The sequence below is a fragment of the Mobula hypostoma genome, chromosome 26 (genome assembly GCF_963921235.1).
Source record: "Mobula hypostoma chromosome 26, sMobHyp1.1, whole genome shotgun sequence".
In the NCBI taxonomy this organism is placed as follows: Eukaryota; Metazoa; Chordata; class Chondrichthyes; order Myliobatiformes; family Myliobatidae; genus Mobula; species Mobula hypostoma.
In genome coordinates, this window is record NC_086122.1 from 32,994,785 (window position 1) to 33,017,442 (window position 22,658).

At 41.1% G+C, this 22,658-nt stretch overlaps 1 protein-coding gene across 1 annotated transcript in view; it reads right to left on the reverse strand.

Moving 5' to 3' along the window:
* Positions 1–21,558, reverse strand: part of LOC134338192 (mannosyl-oligosaccharide 1,2-alpha-mannosidase IA-like) — a 121,644-nt gene extending 100,086 nt beyond the window's left edge. Inside the window, exon 1 of the mRNA XM_063033839.1 lies at positions 20,727–21,558. Coding sequence (XP_062889909.1) covers positions 20,727–21,227 — 501 coding nt within the window. The 5' untranslated portion in view covers positions 21,228–21,558. The remainder of the gene's footprint in view (positions 1–20,726) is intronic.
* Positions 21,559–22,658: the final 1,100 nt, after the last annotated feature.

Here is a 22,658-nt window from a genome sequence, read left to right on the forward strand (position 1 = left end):
ACGACCCATGGAATGTGCATGCCCTCAAATCCTCTTGTTCCCTGGATCTAAAGTACTTTGTACTGCTGTGTAGACCTTTCTGGCTGCCTAGGGAGTTCACGGCTGTTATTATCACAGCTGTGTATATTCCACTGCAGGCTGATACTGACCTCGCTGTCAAGGAACCGTACGAGACCATCAGCACCATGGAAAATGCACACCCGGAGGCTGCTTTTATTATCACTGGAGACTTTTATCAAGCACTGCCGACTAAAGACTCTCCAAAGTTTTGTCAACACATCCAGGTGAGCACACGGGGAGACAGCATACTCAACCACTGCTACTCTCCCTTCCGCAATGCTTACAAAGTGCTCCTCCATCCACCATTAGGGAAGTCTGATCACTCCTCATCCTGAAACAAGAGGCAGTCATAGTTAAAGCAGTCCACTGTTGGTCCAACCAATCAGTCTCCCTGCTACAGGACTGCTGTGATGACGTCAACTGGAATGTCTTTTGTGATTGGGATGTCTCAGAGTTCATGAGCTTCATCCAGAAGTGCATCGAGGACGTTGACCCTGACTGATCTTTGGGGGACTATCCAAACCAGAAACACTGAATCAACATTTCCATGTGCACTGCACTCATTGCACGAGACACAACTTTCACCGCCGGTAACCACCAGGAACTCAAGAAATGCAGCTACAATCTACGCAAAGTCATCAAGGCAACAAAACAACAATACAGGGACAAGATCCAGACATAACTCTCCACCAATAACACATGCAGCTTATGGCAAGGTCTGCACACCAATGCAGACTTCAAAGCTAAACACAGTGGTGCAGCCAACATTACTGCCTCTCACCCAGATGAGCTTAACACGGAGCCCCCGAGGAGAGCCGCCAATGCAATCTGCACATTGATTGTCTCTGAGGCTGAAGTACGTAGGTGTTTCCAACAAGTAAACAGCTGCAAGGCTGCAGGGCCGGATGACATCTAGGGCAGGTACTCAGTGTGTGCGTAGCACAACTGGCAGGTGTGTCTGCAGACATTTTTAATCTCTCCCTCTCCCAATGTAGAATGCCATCCTGCTTCAAAACATCCAGCATTGTCCCTGTACCCAAAAAGACCAAGGTAACATGTTTAAACAACTGGCATCCTGTCACAATCACCTCAATAATAAGCATACACTTTAAGAGGCCGGTCAAGGACTACATCTGCAGCATGCTACCACCCACAGTGGACCCTCTACAATTCGCCTACCGACACAACCGATCAACAGATAATGCAATAGCCACAGCTCTGCACATCGTTCTTACACACCTGGAGAGGAGGGATGCTTAAGTTACTACAGTTCAGCATTCAACAGCCTAATTCCCTCTAGGCTTGACAAGAAGCTCAGAGACCACCCTACCTTGTGCAGTTGGATCCTGGACTTCCTGTCAGATCGCCAGCAGTTTGTAAGAGTGGGCTCCCTCACTACCAACCCTCTGTCTCTCAATACAGGAGCCCCTCAGGGCTGCGTACTGAGTCCCCTCCTTTAATCCCTGTATACCCATGACTGTATCGTCACCCACAGCTCCAATCTGCTAATTAAATTTTCAGATGGTACTACAATGACTGGTTTATCTCAAATAATAACGAGGCAGCCTACACAGAAGAATTCATCACCCTGACACAGTGGTGTCAAGAAAACAACCTCTCCCTCAATGTCGCAAAGACAGAGGAGCTGGTTGTGGACTAAAGGAGGAATGGAGACAGGTTCGCCCCGTATTGACACAAATCAATCTGGGGTTGACAGTGTGAACAGCTTCAAGTTCCTCAGAATACACATCACCGAGGATCTCACTTGGTCTGTACATATCAGCTATGTGGTGAAAAAAAAAGCACAACAGCACCTCTTTCACCTCAGACTGTTGAAGAACTTTGGCATAAGTCCCCAAATCCCAGGGACTTTCTACAGGGGCACAATTGAGAGCTAGCTGTATCACTGCCTGGTGTGGGAATTATACTTGCCCCCAATCGCAGGGCTCTGCAGAGAGTGGTGCGAACAGCCCAGCACATCCGTGGATATGAACTTCCCACTATTCAGAACATTTACAAAGACAGGTGTATAAAAAGGGCCCAAAGGATCATTGGGGACCCAAGTCACTCCAACCACAACAGCACCGCAGCATTGAAGCCAGGACCAACAGGCTTCTTCTACCAGGCCATCAGACTGATTAATTCATGCTGACACAATTGTACTTTAAGCTATACTGACTGTTCTGTTATATATCTTACTGCACACACTATTATAAATTACTATAATTTGCACATTCGGACAGAGACATAACGTAAAAATTTTTACTCCTCACGTATGTGAAGAATGCCAGAAATAAAGTCAATTCAATTCAACTGGGTGATGAGTTATATCTATAACTATGACAGAATAAGGATATTGCTTGATTAGCTTGTGGGATGCCAATCACAATTGATCCCAAATCCCTGGTGCTATAGAATAAAAATCTTCAGGATCATAAAAATTAAGACCTCAATTTTCTTGTTTCCACACCAGAGTCCAGACATCTAATAAGCGCACCCAATGTTATTCTTTGCTAATATTAGGAAAGAATTTTGTAAGTATTTACATAATATTGGCATTAGTGAAAAGGCAAACCTTGACAGACTGCTATAGGTGGGCAGTGGGGAGAGTATACTGACTGATTGCATTATGGCCTGGTAATGGACAACAACACTCTTGAATGGAAAACCTACAAAAAGTAGTGGATACAGCCAAGGTCCATCACGGGTAAATTGAGCACATCAACATGGAGCACTATCGCAGGACAGCAGCATCCATCAAGGACGCCTCCATCCAGGCCATGCTCTCTTCTCACTGCTGCAATCAGGAAGGAGGTACTCAGGACCCACACCACCAGGTTCAGGAAACAGTCATTATCTCTCAACCATCAGGCTCTTGAACCAGAGGGGATAACTTCATTCCACAAACTCACTTTCAACAACTCTTCATCTCATGTTCTTGATAGTTATTGCTTATTTATTATTTATTACTGTTTCCACAGTTTGTTGTCTCCTTCCTGCACACTGGCTGTTGTCAGCCTTGCTGTCAGCAGTCTTCCATTGATTCTATTGTGTTTCTTTGTACTTACTGTGAATGCCCACAGGAAAATGAAACTCAGGGTTGTATATGATAACACACATGTACCTTGATAATAAAGTTACTTTGTATTTTATTGCCAATTTATATCTGTCCTTCAGAAGACTCAGTGGGTGCCCTGCTTGCTTGAAGATAGCAGTCTTGAGTTGTTAAGTCAGAAATTCCAAGATTTTGATGCAAAAACCACAATGGAACAGTCAGCATAACATCTGACATGGAAGAGCTAATCAGTAGTGGTACTTGATTACTGGTTTTGTTGTCCTTTTAAATATTAAAAAGTTGCAGATCTGATAGATCATTGTTAAAGCCTTGCAAAGTTGGTGTGGCGCATCAGCAGTTGTTAAGCACTGGAGTGAGTATGTAAAGTAATGATTTCAGTGATCAAGTAAAATGCTTCTGGTGCAAATACTGTCAGAACAAAACATATTTGTGCATTCACCAAGACATATGGACATATTCCTGACTCCTTGTCAGTAACAGAAAGATTTTGGGAAGTCATGAATTAATCCTTGAACTACTCGCATTTATCTATGTTTTTTGCCATTAGTTCAGTTAAATTGCTGATTCTGGCAATCCCTTGGATACGAATGGTGGGAAATCTCCAATGGCAATCTCACTGAATGTTAAAGTAAATGATTAGACCCATTCCAATTAGAGATACAGTAGATACTATGCAGTGCAAGTATCTGGTGAACTGCTAATAAAACTGAGCATTGCATAAATCATCAGCAACATACAATTACTTTTGGAATTTGTGCTTGTTCCTGCAGGAGAAAAACTCGTACCATATGATCTTGTATATTAATTTTTATAAGGCATGATTCATATTGTTTGTGACCACAAAAATATTACAGTAGCTCCCAACTCAATCTGTACAATTTCATCAAGAGGACTGAAATTATTTGGCCACAAAAGAAAGGTTCACCAAATGGCGCACTACACACAAAAACTTTGCTATTAAAATATGCTTTCAATTTGTATTATTAAGTAGCTACTACCAATATCTAACTCAACTGATTAAAATATGCTATTGCTGGTCAAAGTAGCCTAGAATGGATTTATGGGGTTAAATCTGACAAAATTGACATATTCTCATATTGAGGAAACACTGTCAAAAGCAAAGTTTCAAACAAACCCAGGAACAGAAAAATGAAACAAAACTTTACAGAATGCAGATTAAAGGATACTCCTTTCCTTAATTACTTCTTCAGTTTTTACCAAGCAGATCTATGCAATTGCTTGCCTCATTAAATCCTGTGCTACAATCTCTAACTGTACCAGGAGCAGGTCAAAACATGTGATGCTTAAACTGCACTTCAATTTACTTTTAAGCCTTTGGTAGGAAAAGGTTGAGGAAAAACAACATTTTTTGCCATAAACTTTAAAGTAACATTTTTATAAATCAGTAGTCTATCAAAGAGTTTTGAATGCAGTAGTTATTTGATATACTACAAAACAAGAATTTGCATCAGATCAAAAACATAAGCAACCTATTTCCAAAAATGAACCAAACACCTCAGGGCATCAAATAGATTTATTAACTATAACAGATCAGCAAATTCTAACTTCTTTTGTGAAAATGTTTAGCTGCAATAAAATACTCCAAACTATTATCTAATGAGGAATGAACTCGGAGGCGACATATCACTTGAGGCTTTACCCAGTGGTTCCTGAATCTCTATCCCCTGAAATGTTGAATCCCTGAAAAGTGCGGCGGTCTGTGGATGAGAGCGTGGTATTGCAGTGAAGGCACTTTGAGAACGCAGACAAAACCTAAACATCGAGCTTATGCAACAAGCTGTAAATGTCTTGACCTAATAACGTTCCGCATTCAACTGGAAATTAAAACATTTGAATAAATTTGAAGAACAAGTTTAGGCATTGATGCATAAGCATTTTTGGCCTGAAGCTACATCAAATTTCTTATGGAATATTTGCCATCATATAACAAATCACTGCAATCAATCATCAGGGAAGACAGCTACTATGATAACAGCAACACACAAAATGCTGGAGGAACTCAGCAGGCCAGGCAGCATCTATGGAAGAGAGTAAACAATCCACATTTCAGTCCTGATGAAAGGTCTCAGTCCGAAACATCTACTGTTCACTCTTTTCCATACATGCTGCCTGGGCTGCTGAGTTACTCCAGCATTTTGTGTATATTGCTTGGATTTCCAGCATCTGTAGATTTTCTTTTGTTTGTAACTAAGGTGAGAGGATGTGAACACTACTATGTTCTGTCATCATCGAAAACCCCCACCGTCCAGGCTGTGCCCACTTCTCGCTACTACACAAGGCACGAGATATAGAAGCCTTAGATCCCACACCGCCAGTTTCTGAAACAATTATTACCCTAATAGACAACTTCATTCACCACTATTCACACAAAGACCCATGTACAGGGATTCTATACAACTCATGTTCTCAGTATTATTTATATTAGCATGATTTGCCTTCTTTTCCATGCCAGTTGCTTGTTAGTCTTTGTTTACATAGTTTTTTTTTGTAAAATTCTACTATACTTGCCTTTTTTTCTGTGAATGCCTACAAGAATATTTTTCTTAAGGTATGACGCACTTTGCTTATAAATTTCCTTTGAACTTTGAAGACAATGAGATATAGCTCAATAATTTGCCATTACACATTTTTGGAGTTGGGAAATAATCTTTGCAGTGATTCCTTTGATAATAAGATGACTACAGGCCATATTGTCCCAAACCCAGTCAATTACCTAAATGTAGCACCCACAATTTCCACCTGATCAAACTCGCTTTCTCTGGATGTGGACAGTCAAACAACTAGAGGGGCCCCATCAAGTGGAGTGTACTTGAAGCAGCAACTAAGCCACAAGGCTTTTTAGTAACTATGGGTTACCATCTACCAACGCCAAATGTCCCCACATCAAAGCAGAATGCAAGATGCAAAGTGCATTTATCCTCCCTCTTTATCATGCCAATATTTTGCCTCTGGACTCTATGGCAATACCAGCAACAGAGAGATGACCTGTTGCACTGGCATCCAACCTCCATCACACTTTTAGCTGTTTTATTTCAATGCACGCACACACACACAGGAGTATGAGATGTACTGAGTAACCTGATGGCACAGTTCCCACAGAAGGGTAAGTATGATTTGGTCCAATGCATTCCTGAAACACAAAGGTAATTAATGGTTTAATATTGTGCCCTTTTTGTGTGGATGTTCCCACTGATGTTTAATTGTACTTTGACAATAATATTTAAGTATATATCCCTCAAAAGAAAACAAAAATAGAAACATTTCATAACATTCATACTCTAAATCTTTAATACTATATTTAAAAATCAGTATTTACTCCTTCTACTCTCTTAATTTCTCACAGTACAAAAGACACATGCAGAGAGCTGCAAAAAAAAGGATGCAATTGAGATATGCATAAACACAATTTCTCAAAGGAATGTGTGTCTAAAGCCCCAATGAAGGTCTCAGCCCAAAACATCAACTGCTCATTCCATTCCACAGATGCTGCTTGACCTGCTGAGTGCCTCCAGCACTTTGTATGTGTCACTCTGGATTTTCAACGTCTGCAGAATCTCATGTTTATATGCATCTAAAATTTTCAACACAGATAGACCCCCATTAAAGATTTAGATTAGGTTGGGTTTATTGTGCAATAAAGCCAAGAATAATTTGATATTTATATTGTATATTGTAATTAAGCAAAAGATAAAGTAAACTAATATTTACAGTGTCAGTTTCTCTCATCCCTCAGACAGGCTGCTGGATTGGTTTGCTTGCCTTGCTTATCACAGTAGATAGCCATTCTATTTTTTTCCCCTTATGCGTCTGTGTACATGTGCACTCTTACTTCTACTTGCCAACAGATTCCATTTTAAGTGCTTTTGATACAAGTAGGGTAAACACTCAGAATATTAAGCTTAAGTTTTAACACTAGCATTTTAACTCCAACAATATTCAGTTTCTGCAATTGTTGTTTTTGATATGCAGATTTTGATTTAACCAGAACTATATTAGAAGTTATCTAAATTAAAGAAATGTGATACATTCACAAAACGTATTAGCTACTGACTCATAACATAGATTAATGATTTAATAGTAGAATCCAATTTGTTAATGTATTAAAAGGAAGCTAACAAATTAAGTTGGTTGTCTCCCATTGTATCCCACTGCCTTCCCCTATGCACAATTAGCCTATTCCCTGCAATGTAGGCAGTACTGCTTGACATTTTCCATGATTACAGCTGGCACACTCCATGCTGTAGGAATGATCTGATATGTACATCATAGCAAATGGACACAGGTTAATTGTGTATTAAAATTCTGGCACCTGTTTCCAATGGCTGCATGTGTCCGCCTACGCCTCATGCAGTGAGGGCCTTGGTCTTTTTTCATGGTTGCAAGAGTTCTGTTAAACTGAATATATGTGACTAATGGCTCTTCGGATGCATTATCAAAGGCCATTAGAAAGATCATGTGGCAGAGATGAATCCCGGTAGCACTGCTCTGAGAAAGTGTTTGATAATCCACCACAAATTGTCAAGATCAATACAATCTTTTGATCTAAAAATTATGCTAATTTCTTAATCATCTAAATATTGGCTCCCAGTCCAATAAGTATTTCTCAGTTGTTTGGCAAAGCACTAAGAACTTACAATATTATTAGATAGCCTTTCAATCTTTGTTCATAGATAAATAGCCTATTTTCTATCATTTCAATTTATAATCAAAGAAAGTATTTTGCTTATCTGAGATATGTTTGTACGTTTTTTTGTTTTATCCCCTTTCCACTGTTTGAAAGAATATATTTTCAAACCTGTTTCCATTCTCTTTATTCATTTAAATTGCCTTGACTTTGCCCTATTTCTATATACAAGTCTTACAGTTAAAAAGTTCTGTTTGATGCTGCTACCAATCTATACTTTCGCACAACCTAATTACTCCTACCTACCTTACAACCAGCCTTTCAGTGCATGGACTTAGTTTGATTTAATGAGCTTTTTTTATTATGTTATTAAGTTAGATTCACAGAATCAATTATTTTCATTGAAAGGGGGGAGATTTGATAAGAGATATACCAATTATGAGAGGTTTAGATAGAGCAGGCTTTTCTTCCACCGAGGGTGGGGTGCAGGTCAATGGACTGGGCAGAATAATAGTTCAGCATGGCTGAAGGGATTGTTTCTGTGCTCAGCCACCTCCTTTTTAAAAAAAACGGAATCCAAGATCAGGTAAACTTTTGAAACAAAGATTTCTGAATCTGTGCTGGCGAAATCAAACAAATGCATTTTGTGAAACTGTACATAATAATTAATGTATTATGTAAAGGTCTAGCAACACTGAAATTTGCCATGGACTAACATGTCAAAATGGGAATGGGGACGGGAATTAAAATGGTGGGCGACTTGGAAATTCTGCCTTTTGCAGCTGGAACAAAGGGGCTCGACCAAGCAACCCCCCAATATATGCCAGGTCTCACCAATGTAGAGGAGGGCACAATGGGAGCACTGAATACATTAGACGACCCCAACAGATTCACAGGTGAAGTGCTGCCTCATCTGGAAGGACTGTTTGGAGGCCTGAATTGAAGTAAGGAAGGAGGTGAATGGGCAGGCGTAGCACTTAATCCACATGCAGGAATAAGTGCCAGAAGGGAAATTAGTGGGGAGGGATGAATAGACAAGGGAATCATGGAGGGAGCAATCTCTGCAGAAAGCAGAGAGTGAGGGGAGGGTGGAGAAATGCAAAGACATCCTTGGTAGCAGGGTCCCACTGAAGATAGCAGAAGTTGTGGAGTATGACGTGCTAAATGTGGAGGCTCATGGGGTGCTTCACGAGGACAAGAGGAAGACTATCCCTATTAATGTGGCAGGAAGATGGAGTGAGGGCAGATGTTCGGGAAATGGAGGAGATGAAGGCGAGGGCAGGATCAATGGTGGAGGAAGGGAAACCCCGTTCTTTGAAGGAGGACATCTCAGAAGTCCTGGAAAAGAAAGTCTCACCAAAGGAACAGATGTGACAAAGACAAAGGATCTGAGTAAAGGGAATGGCATTTTTACAGAAGTCAAGGTGAGAAGAGGTATAGACACACAATTTCACACAGCTGTAACATGACTTCCTGACTTTTGTACTCAAAGCTTTGACCAAAGACGACAAAGATGCCATATACCTTCCTTACCACCCTACTTAATGCATAGCGCCTTTCAGGGGAGGTATGGACTTGGGCCCCAAGATTCTTCTGTCATTAATGCTGTTAAGGATCTGTCATTAACTGTATACTTTCTCCTGACGTTTGACCTCCCAAAGTGCAACACCTCACACTTTCCTGTATTAAATTCCATCTGCCATTTCTCCATACAGATCTGTAATTGATCTGTAATTATCCTGCAGCATCTTTTGCCAACCTACCAATTATATCAATTTTTGCGTCATCCACAAATTTCCTAACCCCACTCAACTATATTTCATAAGAATCATTCACATTTAATCACAAACAAGAAGTCCCAGCATTCTTCTTAGAAGTTCCCTCAGGATTAAGAGTGAAATTGCTTTCACTTATGTTTTGCAGGGTCTGAAGTAACTGAGGTTAATGAGGGACCCCGAAGAATCTGCTGCAGCTGGAGTTAAGTAGTGCAAGGTGCGGATAGTTTTTAAGTTTGGTGGTGCACTACTTTCACTGTTTACACTAGGCTTCTGTGGGTCCCTGATCTATGGGCATTAAGTTCTCAGACCACATAATCCATTGCTTTTCCACTTGGAGCAGCTGTAGGTCACAGGTTTGCAGGAGTTGATGGCGATGTTGTGTTTTATTTTATTTCGAGATACTGCACAGTAACAGGCTTTTCTGGCCCAAAGTGACAAGCAACTGGAAGCACAGAATGAATGAAGGTGCTCCATAATCTTTGTTTGCCCTCTCCAAGACAAAGTGGACCACATCATGAGTACTAAATGTAAAACACTATATTGGGAGAAGTGCAAGCAAAGAACTGTGTGGTCCTTAGCAACATGGTTTAAAAAAAAAGCAAGTATTACATTTTCAGCCAATGTATGAGATAATGCTATAAGAAGGGAGTGATTGGTGAAGATGGAACAGCAGACCAAGGAGTTGTAAAATAATGGTTAGAGTCAAAGAGTATTAAAGAACAAAAACAGGCCCTTCCACCAAACAGGTCCATGCTGACCACAGCAGCCTCCCAGCTAGTCTCAGTTGCCCATGTTCAGCTCATAACCCTCCACACCCCTTCCCTCAATATACCTATGCAAATACCTCTTCAAAGTTGCAATTATACCTGCCTCAACCATTTCCTTTGGCAGTTCATTCCAGGTACTCACCATCATCCTTTTTAAATCACTCCCCCCTTATACTGTATTTGTGCCCACTCTGGGGAAAAGACTATGAATGCCGACATTAGCCATACCCCTCATGATTTCATAAACTTGAGGTCACCCCTTATTCTCCTATGCTCCAAGGAATACAGACACAACATGGCAACCTCTCCCTATAACTCAGGCTCTCTAGTTTAGGCAACATCCTTAAATTTCTTCTGCACCCTCTCCAGCTTGACAGTGTCTTTCCTACAACAGGGTGACAAAATCTCGACACAATACTCCAAGTGCTGCCTCACTAATGACTTTAAAAATTGCAACACAATGCCCCTATTCCTAAACTCAGTGCCCTGACTAATGAATGTCAGCATGCTAAATACATTCTTAACCATACTTTCCTACTTCTGCAGCCACTTTCAGCAAACTATGTAGTTGTACACTCAGGTCCATCTGTTCAACAACACCTGCCAGTGCTCTGCCATTTAGTATATTAGTCCTATCCTGGTCTGACTGGGAAAAAAAGCATCATCTCACACTTATCTGAGCGGAAATCTATTTGCCATTCCTCAGTCCATCTCCCTAGCTGATTAAGATCTTTTTGCAATTCATTGTAACCTATTTCATTATCACACCCCCCTAATTTAGTACATCAGCAAACTTGCTAATCATGCTATGTAACTCAACTAAATCATTTACATAAATAATGAGAACAGCAGTACCAACACTAATCCCTGGGGCACCCTGCTAGTCACAGACCTCCAATCAGAGAATCGACCTTCAACCATTATCCACTGCTTCCTACCATCTGAATAGACCTCGCTAGCTGAAGTTCAAGTTAATTATCATTCAGCAGTATACTTGTAGACATCCAAACAATCTTCTTCCAGACCAAGGCGCACAACATAGTACATATAACTCACACACAACACAAATAACAAAATATATTCCAGAAGATTGAGATTTAGAGTTCCTTCTGAACCTCATGCCACCTAAACTTCCAGATCAGCCTGCCATGTGGGACCTTGTCAAAGGCATTAAAGTCCACATATACAACATCTACTACTCTACCTTCATCTGTCCTCTTAGTTCTTCAAAAAAAAACTCCAAATGAATTACCAGATATGATCTCCCATGCTCAAAACCATGCTATTTATAATCAGACTTTGACTATCCCAGTGATCTTGGCCCTCTAGTAACTTCCCTACATCTGAAGTCAGGCTTACCAGGATTCCAGTTCTTATGGAATGCCGGAAAGTGGAGGAGTGGAAGAAGGTGGTGAAATCAAAAATATGTATGTGCTAATACATGACATTAATTGTGGATCTCAGGATGTGATTAGAAATCACCCCGAGGAACACTGGGTAGTTTGAACATACTTGTGAGCTGAATTGTGTTGGGTGAACATTTAGAAGATATATGGACATGTACATAGATAGGAAGGGTTTAGAGGGATATGGGTCAAATGCAGGCAAGTGTGATTAGCTTGGATGGACACTTTGGCATGGACGAATTGGGCTGAAGGGCCCGTTTCCATTCTGCATGACTATACAAAATTTTAGTTGTAATTCAAGTGGGTGAACTGAAGATGTTTGCTGAAGAGAAGTGGCTGTGGTTTTGGACAATACCTTATGGAATAAATATACTTGATGCTCTAGATGTGGTCTCCAATGCACTGGAGAAACTACACACTGATTGGATGACTGCTTTGTGGGGCACCTTTGTTCAGTCTTCACGGATAACCCTGAGAACACAGCTGTCTGTCACTAATTTTCCGTAGAGCGTCCTGCACTATTCCAATGAGGTGCAGGACAAGTCTAAAGAATAGTACTTCATTTTCCGTCTGAGCATGTTACAGCCTTTAGGACTCAATGATCAATTCAATAAATTCTGGCAATCAGCTCTTTCTGTTTATATCAGAAGTCACCAGTTCAGTTGCAAGATTATCCATCCGTAACATAAGCAGTTGTTTTTCTCTCTTCAGACATTGCCTTGTTGGTTTCTGTGCAACAGCTCTGACCCACATTTCACTAATTTCTTTTACATATCGCATTGTTTGTTCTCTCCCTCTCTTTCTAACTGCCCTCATTAACCTATCAACCAAATAGCTTTGTACATATTATATATTACAATAACTGCCCTATCCTTACCATGTCCAAAATACTCTTTATTCCCTCCCATTTTCCCTGAAACTTACAACTAGTTTGCTCTCTCATTTTTCTGGAACTGATGAAAGGTTTTCAAACTAAAATATTAACTCTGGTTCTCTTTCTAAATAAGCTGTTGACCTGCTGAGTGTTTCCAGCATTTTCCATTTTTATTTAATCAGCTCAGTGGTCCACTAGATGACTGGTTACTGTAATCAAATAACATCCGAATAAATTGCTAAGCAATTGACCATTATGCTGAGAGCCAAATGTAATTCAAGCAACAATCTGCAAGAATCTTACAAGCAATCAAACAGTCAGTTGAATTGCAACAGAATCAAAAATTCTAACAAGTGCATATGCAATTATGTCTAAGGACCTGTAAAATAGTTGATTGAAATCTTATGGAATATTTAATTGAAACAAATAAATGCAAAGAAATAACACTGTGTCTATTAAGGGTTCCCCTGTATCACGTTTCGGTTTCTACAGATGCGTCCAAACTGCAACTGCAGTCTGCCGGTTCAAAGCAAGAAGGCTGATGTGTTTTAGCGCTCACATAATAGACTTTTGAATCAATGAAAATTTGGAGAATAATAAAAGCATCCATGCATGCACATAATTTGTATTCTCACTGCATTATGGACCCACTAATTCTAAATGAATGAATAGAAATTACTCATTATGCCCAATCTTTAATGTTTTCTTGGAATACTTCTCTGCAAAAAAAAAATCTTTTTTCCTGCATGCAAAATCCACTTAAATTTTAGGAAATAAATCCTGTTGTATTAACCCTTTTCCAAATGCTAAGTGGCTGTTGTTATAAGCACAGACCCAGATGTCTATACCTACAAGCATCTGAGTATGGAACCTAGGAATTAGGGTGTTCTGCAATTGCCCCTGCTGTGCAACCTCCTGTAATCTTCATCCTTCTATATGTTTTGCAAATCTAGTTCCTCATTTTCCAAGTGCTGATTGTCATAGATCAGCACACAGCTCTCTCACTGGCTAAATTGTATAGGAAGCAGCAGACAATATTCCATGAAATCATGTCTGGAAGACACTCTGAAGTGGTGCAGCTAATGGAATTCTGAAGAGGTCATTGTTGTTTTTCATTGGGCTCCTGGTGCTTCCATGATTTTCTGTGTATTCCTCCAGTTACAGAAGGTAGACATCTAAATGGAGGAGATTTTTCAAGATCCTCCTCTCAATGCAACAATGCCCCTGAAAATGGTAAACTAGGTACGCTTCAACAAAATAAATGCATCATGGATAGCAGCACACATAGTTGCAGGGGCCTCTCTAGGTCCAACCAAAGGTGAATTGTTCATTCTTTATGTTGTTTTTTTTAAATCAGAAGACATTGAGGTCTACCCCATCAGCAAGTTGCTCAATAGTATTAGAGCTGGACTTATTGTGTACCGTTATTGTGCTGTCGCCTGCACTTGTGTATCCTCGCTGTGCAGAGGCAGAGTGCAGTCAAACAAACTGTGCAAATGATTGTCTTGGATGTTTTTACTGAGATCACAAGACCATGTTGGACATTGGTAATGTAGAATACTGCAAGTCCAGTTCACTGGTTCAATGGTGGGGCCAATGGCGGGTGAGCTGTGTTGTCTCAGTCGTCACCTGTTACAGCCACCCCGGAGAAGAAATGCCAGAGGCAGTGTGGGAGAGAGCAGAGGCTTCTCTGGGCATGCCGGAATTCGTACTGGGGTTGGCAGCTGGCCCCCCAAGGGTGCTGCCATCTAGTGTTCACTTGGTGGAAAACAAGTCTGACCAGAACAACATCCCATGCATCATCAATCTATAAGCCATGCCACTCAGGGCCTTGGGCTATTTTTTTTGGTGACCTATATGTTTTTCTGCTATCATAACTAAATATGCTATATACTATTGGTACTAGTTCCTTAAGGTTGTCATAGCTGGGGTGGTAGTGGGGATAAGCACCCACTACCTATTAAATGCTCCCAATGACATGTGGCTCAAATAGCCTCTGACAACCAAGTCCAGATCCTGGCCTTCATGTGTGGCTTAGCTACTAAGCCCAGCAGAATAGTTTCCAGTGACAGGAGAAGGGGCAAAGGCAGGTTACCGGTGCCTTGAAGCAGTCACTTTGGTCAGACAGAGCTCATCAGCCATGGTCAGAAACTCATCTAGGACAGAAAAACTCTGATCCCAAACCTCTGCTGCCTTACAGCTACACCCACTCATGGGGAGGGCCTGGGAATAAACCCCAAAGGAACTATCTGGAGCTGGAGTCCCTAAGGCAGTCCTACATTGAGTTCAATGCTGACTGGCAACTCCTGTGACACTACTGATGTCAAACTGTAGTGGCCTCTGCCCTTCTTTTGTGTTCATCAGATGCATGGAGAGGGGAGCTTGCTTACCTGGGCAACAGCTTCCTCTCCATGTCATACTTTGTACTTTATTGTCGCCAAACAATTGATACCACAACATACAATCATCATAGCGATATTCGATTCTGCGCTTCCCGCTCCCTGGATTACAAATCGATAGTAAATATTAAAAATTTAAATTATAAATCATAAATAGAAAATAGAAAAATGGAAAGTAAGGTAGCGCAAAAAAAAACCGAGATGCATGTCCGGATATTTGGAGGGTATGGCCCAGATTTGGGTCAGGATCCATTCAGCAGTCTTATCACAGTTGGAAAGCTGCTGTTCCCAAATCTGACCATACGAGTCTTCAAGCTCCTGAGCCTTCTCCCAGAGGGAAGAGGGACGAAAAGTGTACCACCCTGGCTTGGGTATCTGGACAGCTGGGACACAACATACATGGTCAACCCTGACAGGCGGAGGCCCATCTCATCATTGTTTTGCCTTTTAGCCCTGGAGAAACACTTTTGTTTGACTGTATTCATCTGTATGACTGAATGACAGTTAAACTTGAACTCGATTATGCAAGCTCCCTAGATACTTGGAGTCAACCTTGAGAAAATTTTTCTGATGGTCAAAGGAAATAATAAATTCTCAAATATCCGCTGTATGAACCTTGGTCAAGTCCATGTGTTGTCAAATATATGTTACATACATGCTTAACCTATTCAGTTTCATATTTTCCACTGCAGGAAATCAAGAAAACTCCATTTCTTTGAGTGGAGCATAACACTAACCTCCCTAGTGCTGAGAAGAGTAACACATAATGCAGCAGGATATAGATCAGATGCTCCTACTTGGAATAATCCAGAGGCAAGTTCACAGATCTCTGCCACCATGTCTGACTTCGAAAGTAGATCCTAATGCAAAGACTTGACCAAAAACATCAACAATTCCTTTAACCTAAAGATGCTATTTGACCCACTGATTTCAAACATATTTTTATTTTTACTGACCTATAAAGCCTTAGCTTCTCCTATTCCTTGGAAATTTGAAATTATGCAACCGGCAAGGACAAAATCTGTGAGTACGAGTTTTTCTAGTCCTCTTCCCTTGCATCTGACTTTACATACGAAGTTCCAGCTCACGTTACAAACCTACTGAAACTATCACCAAAGCAAATCAAGCTTTTAAACTGTGAGAATCTCCATGGACAGCACCCAAAGTCTGTGTTCCAGCAGGAACTGAGAATCAGACATCATCCTCTCAGGTGCTCTGCAGCACACAATAGAAATTAGGGGGAAATATGTAATATTAAACCTGGTTCCATTGCAATTGACTGCTTTGGGTGAATGTGACCCAATTTCTCCTAGCAACACTCTTTGCAAGCAATGCATACAGCTTTATATTCTTCGTGGAAAAATAGGTAATTTGTGCAAGCGTGGTTTGCAAAGTGAAGCATCTAGCCTAATTTTCAGATGGCAAGGTTCAGACAAAAAAAAAATCAACATTTTGACAATCTAATGTCAATTCCCCACTGCATAGCATTAACAAAACCAGCACTATGTAGCACAATTTCTAGGTATATGTATTGATATCATGTACTAACCATGTACACACAAAGTTTCAATCTCCCTATTCTCTTAACAAAAAAGATCTTTCAACAAACTAATCACAGAATAACATCAGAGGAAGAAGGAAACAGAAAAATTTGACAAAGTGACTCCAATGACTTTTAGGCAAGATGTAGTAAATCAGCTGTGGTTATTAAGGGTGGCAACTATCCTACTAACCATACAGCATTCTGGGTACCAATCCATTCACCACTTGAAAGGCTGCAAATGGAAAATCCCATCCCAAACCAAACTCAGACTCAGATTTAATATCAAAGCTCAAGGTTAATTTTATTATCAAAGTACATAAAAAGTTTGTCACCTTATGCAACCCCCAGATTCATTTTCCTTTGGGAAAACTCAGAAAATCTATGGAATAGTAACTATAACAGGATCAATGAAAGATCAACTAGAGTGTAGAAAACAACGAACTGTGCAAATGCAAATATAAATAAATAGCAATAAGTAACGAGAACATGAGATAATCAGATGAAGAGTCCTTAAAGTGAGATCATTGGTTGTGGGAAACATCTCAATGATGGGGCAAGTGAGTGTAGTTATCCCCTTTAATTCAAGAGCCTGATGGTTGAGGGGTAGTAACTGTTCTTGAACCCGGTGGTGTGAGTCCTGTGGCTCTTGTACCTTCTACCTGATGGCAGCAGCAAGAATAGAATATGACTTGGATGATGGGGATCTCTAATGAGTGGATGCTGCTTTCCTTCAGCAGCATTTCACGTAGATGTGCTCAACGGGTAGGAAGGCTTTACTGGCATATGTCGTGAAATATGTTGTTTTGCAGCAAGAGCTCATTGTGATGTATAATAAAAAAAAACTCACTATCATAAAGGAAGTCGTACCAAAAAAATTATTTATCCATAGTGAATTCACATCTTAAGTACCAACTTCCCTCCTTTCCTCATCCTGAAGTTTTGATGGATTTTCCTTACTCTGCATGATTGCTAGTACCTTGAATCCACAAGAAAAAGAAAGCTCTGGCTTGGGACTGAAAGTATAATACGATCAATCTTGAAGGAAGAAGTTACTTTAAAGGTGTAATAATAGTGGTTTGGGAAAGTAGAAACCAGGGAACTGTGCAACTCCTTGGTATTCCATGAAATAATTAGCCAACTGCTAATAATGAAGACTTCATTATCAATAGTAAATACATTATACAGAGTTGGAAGAACATGTGTATCACTTGTTTCATCAAGAGAGGCTCTGGATAATGAGAAGGATAAAACCAAGTCTAGAGGTTTTGCATCTTATCTACATGTTATAGTGTTGAAAAGATGAGCCAGGATACCAAACAGAAAAAAGTCTCAGAGCAACACTATGCTAGAGGCAACAGGAATGATGGACAATAATTCAATCGGTACTGAGGATAGCAGATGAAAGCACAGCACAGTGGTCCTGAAGGAAAGAAAGCTGAGCATGAAATGTAGGCATTACAAAGGCTGAGGGGCCTTTGGTTGAAAAGAACTCATTTTTAAAGCTTCCATGTTTAAGCTAGCATCATTGGAACAAATCTGATAGATACAGAGAAACCATAAAAATGAAAATCATGTTAGAAGGTGGAGCGAGATAAATAATAACCAAGATACTTCAAGAATTGATTAAAACAATTAAAAAAAAAAGCAGATTCTGGAAAAATTTAGTGTGATTCAAGTAGCAGAAAGGGTTGATAAGAAGGGTTCAAAGCTATTTGATAAAGTGATAAAGCTATTTGATAAAGTGCCACTTTTGGGATTTATGAACAAAACTGAAATCAATCAAAAGGCAGAAATTGATTTAGCAATGAACAGTTGTTTATCAGACCAGAGAGCAAAAAACTGGTGAACGTTTCAGAGTCCAGCACTGGTGTATTATTAACCCATTTGCAGAAATAAAAAAAAATCTGTCCTTGAGCTATTTTATTAATATGCTCATCCTCTGGTTACGAACCCGCAATGTAGATTTCTCCTCTGAAAACCCGCATTTTGCAAAACATCCTATTCAGTTTTTCTAGTCTCTCCTCAAAACTACTATCCCCAACCATGGCACTATTCAAGAAAATATCTACATATTCACCATAGTCTTTAATTATTTTCTAAAGTTTGGTAATATCTTGCCAAGAATTCAATACAATACTCCACCTGAGATTCAATCAGTAATTTATAAATATGTGTGATAATTTGTTTGCTGATTTCATTACACATTTTCTTATGCAAGAGTAACAGAAAAATTAATTGATCCAAATGTGATCTTACTTTGGTTTCCTTTGGGTTCTTTGCTTCTTAACTCTCTCCTAATCAGAGCATTTCCTGAGGCCTACCTGTTGATTCAGTGCAGTGTTTGATATCCTGAGCTGCTAAATCTGTTTACTTATCTTCTTATTATACAAGGACATAATAAATAGGAGTGTGCTGCATGCCTCATCGTAAGCTACATCATTCAATGCCTACCACCCCTACCATACCTACTTTCTATCTTTGTATCCTAAGCAAACTCAGGATTTACTAAGTCGTTGTATCTAAATTATTCATGCAGTTTGCAAACAAACCAGTTCAACACAGATCCTGAGGCACTTGACCTACAGACTGATAACTTCAAAATGACTGCTTATCACTACTTTGTTTTTTCTCTGTTAATCTCATTTCATACTCTAACATGTTTGTTAATTACTGTTTCCATTTCAATAAATGATGCTGGTTCAGTCTGCAAAATTCTGTCTTATGCCAAGTGTATGAAATCCAGTGGGACCTTCCCCAAAATCCAGAGAATTTTGGAAGGTCATAACCAATGCTTCCACTATCGCTGCAACCACACCTTTTAGAACCCCAGGATGGAGGCCATCAAGTCCAAGGAATCTGTCAATTAATCCCATCAATTTTCCTAATGATTTTTTTTCTCTCCTGATATTAATCAAGTTCCTTACTCTCATCTGCATGTTGCTTATCTACTATTTTGTTCCTATTAGTATGCTGTATGTGTTATCACTGCAAAAACAGATACAATGTATTTGTTTAACACTCTTCCATTTACTTATTCACTGTAATTTTTGGTCACCTTTTGCTTTTTGTAAAATTTTTCCAATCTTAAAGAAAGCTAATACACTCTGGAACTTTATTGGCCTTTTCTTTCAATCTACTTGTCATTTTTAACTTCTTCAGTTAGCCATAGATTATTTTTCCCATAAAGTTAATGACCTTGTAGAATACCAGTTAACCTAAGATCATGGCTTAATTCCTCCTAGAATGGAGATCAGCATCCCATCATCAAATTCCACGTTTCTCAGTAAAAAAAATAGAATCCTTCACCTATGCACTTTTACAATCATGGCTTCCAGAGAATGGTCAGTTCTAGCCCATTATCATGGAATATTTCAAAGGTATTTTTTGTTGGAGATGAAAATGGGTGAATTGGAATCAACTTCATTCTCTTTACTTCCTTGGTTGATCTAATGTAGCAAGCTAAAATCGGGATATACTACCAAACTACCTGCTGCACTGGATAGTTAACAATCTCATCCATTCACGAACTTCCCATTATGCATTCTTGAATTGTTCAAATTAGTATGTCTGACCAATGCATGCAAGGAAAATCAATGTCCCCAAATAATTCAAAGACATTTACCCTCTGTCTAGATTGGCCAAGAAGCTAATGCAGCTTAAGTGTTTCTTTCCCGTCACTTAAAAGCCTTAAAGTGTTACCATATTGAAAAGTAGTTCGAGTCAATCACAAAGACGTAATTGTCTACTAATCAAAGAAGTTGCTCTTAAAACATCTCACAATAACAATGGGGAGAATATCATAGAGGAAAAACAAAGTTGTGCACGTTTTAATATTCTTTCAGTTAGTAGGTTTGCTGTTTGCCGACCGTTTGTGGAAAGTTAAATTAATAGAAGCAATTGGAGCGAATTATCCCGATTAGGTCGTCAGTGTTACATTTTGCACAGCTTCCCAGTTCAAAAATGAACTTTCCCCACTGCGTAGCCATCTACAAGAGGATCCCAAACCACCGCATTCCTGGCAATGAAATTTGCCTTTGTAAATGAGGACAATGCTACATGCGCCCACCCTATTGTGTGTGCTCTATAAATCTGACAGCCTCAAGTCGGATGTTGCGAGCCTTTCAGGTCGTTCACCCTGATGCCTTCCTCGGTTTCAGTTTTGGGTAGAATATTCCTACCTCTTTGACTTTTTCCTGGTGGCTCCTCGCGTCCTGATCTGTGGACTCTGCTGGGGGCTCCAGCGATGGTGGGTAGTGGCTGTCGCTGGCCACCGGGCCTCTGTTGACTGCTGCCCCGCTCTCCACATCGCTGTTGACCCTACGCTCCCCCGTCGTCACCCCCTGGCGAATTAGATCCAGCAGGGACCCCCCACCGGCCCTGTCTTCCTTTCCCCGCCACAGAGAGCGGGTGTGCGCTTCGGGCTGCCTGCGCGGAGATGCCGCGGCCAGCCTCGGCCCCGCTCCCTGCCCACTCCCCGCGACGTCCGTGCGCTGCGGCTCGGTGGACAGCAAGAAGAAGCGGCGGAGCCGCAGCGAGTCCGGGAGGAAGAAGATGGCCCCGAAGCACACGGTGACCAAGGCACTGAGGAAGATCAGAAAGGCGAAGCGCTGGGAGAGTCGAATACTCCCGAAGCGAGTGCCCAGCCCCAGTCCAGACCCTGAACATAGCTTTCGGATCATCAGCACTCCCACACACGACAACTGCTCACACACAGCGTCGACCCGCAAGCAAGCTTCCTCAAACCGAGCGGGGATCTGCCTCAACGCCCGAGTGGACGTGCCCCAACATCCAACGGCAGGACAGCCCGGGCGATATCTCCCTCAACTGGATCCAAACTGCGGAGCAATGCCCACGCTCGCTCCGGTCCCCTGTGGGGGAGCGGCTCAGTCCACTCGCCCGTCGGGATGCCGCCGAGCTCCGGCCAGGCGCTCGTCTCGTCCCTCCCGCGCTCCCACTGCCTCACGCGCCACCGGTCGGTCGCTCGCTCAGCTCAGCTCGCGCCGTGTTTTCCCCCCCACCCCGTCATGACTCCTCACACTTGGCACCGGAAGTGTCGACCTCCCTCCCGAACCCGCCACCGCCATTGGTCGGCGTCCTTGTCAAGTTAGCCTGGGTACAGAGGCGGAAGAGCGGCTTGGCACAGAGCTGCCCAATGTGGGCAACTGCATGAAAAGGAGCCGAAAGCCGACGGAATATCGACTTTTGTAAGCTGATAAGCCAGTGTTTTGTTATCGCTACAGAAAGCCCACAGTTAAAGGCTCAACGCCAATCAAAGCGAGGGATTGCTGAGGGAAAGTGGTAGTAGTGAAGGAAAGGGATTGATAAGAACAAGGAGAGGGAGGGCGTGGAAATATTGAGGAAGAGTAAGGGGCAAAGAGGAATGGGAAGGAAAATAAATAGAGATAATAAATATTTTGTGCTTGCTACTGTGGTAAATATCTTCGCTTAGTTTAACCTACCGAGGTCTCTGTGTATTTAGGAAGCAGATACCCACTTCTCACTAAAATTATGCCACCCACCGCCCCGGATAATGAAAAACAAGGGTATGCCTTACCCACTCTTGAAGCAAGTATTGGAATCTAGTTGATAAGCGAATCTAGTTGATAAGCGAATTAAGCGCCAGGCACCTGCTTGAGAGACCTTTTCAAAATTAATTTCCTTTTTACCCTTGAAAAGCTAAGTGACTTTCAGGCATGTGAGGCTGGGGGTGCAGGGGTGATATCATCTCTTCCGACGTCCAATCCATTTTGACACCACCCCCTATCCCACTTAGCCTGCTGCTTGGTATTTGGGCTTGAGCTCAACCCCTGAGATTCATCATCTAGAAACTCACTACCACAGACTCTTTAACTTACAGCTCCAGACTGACCCCATGATGTAAATTATGACTTTATGACCCACCACCCACCACCCACCACCAGCTTTCCATGTGTTCCCCCGCTTCCTGGTTTTGCATTCTGGCTCCACATCTCCGGAATCCTTCCTAATGTTCTTTCCATCCAATCCACATTCCCTAAGTCATGGAACCTTGCTTAACAGAGAGGAATACTGGTTAGAGATAGGTGAAATAGGGCAAGTGGTGGCTTAATTATTTCATTATCATTCTTGCA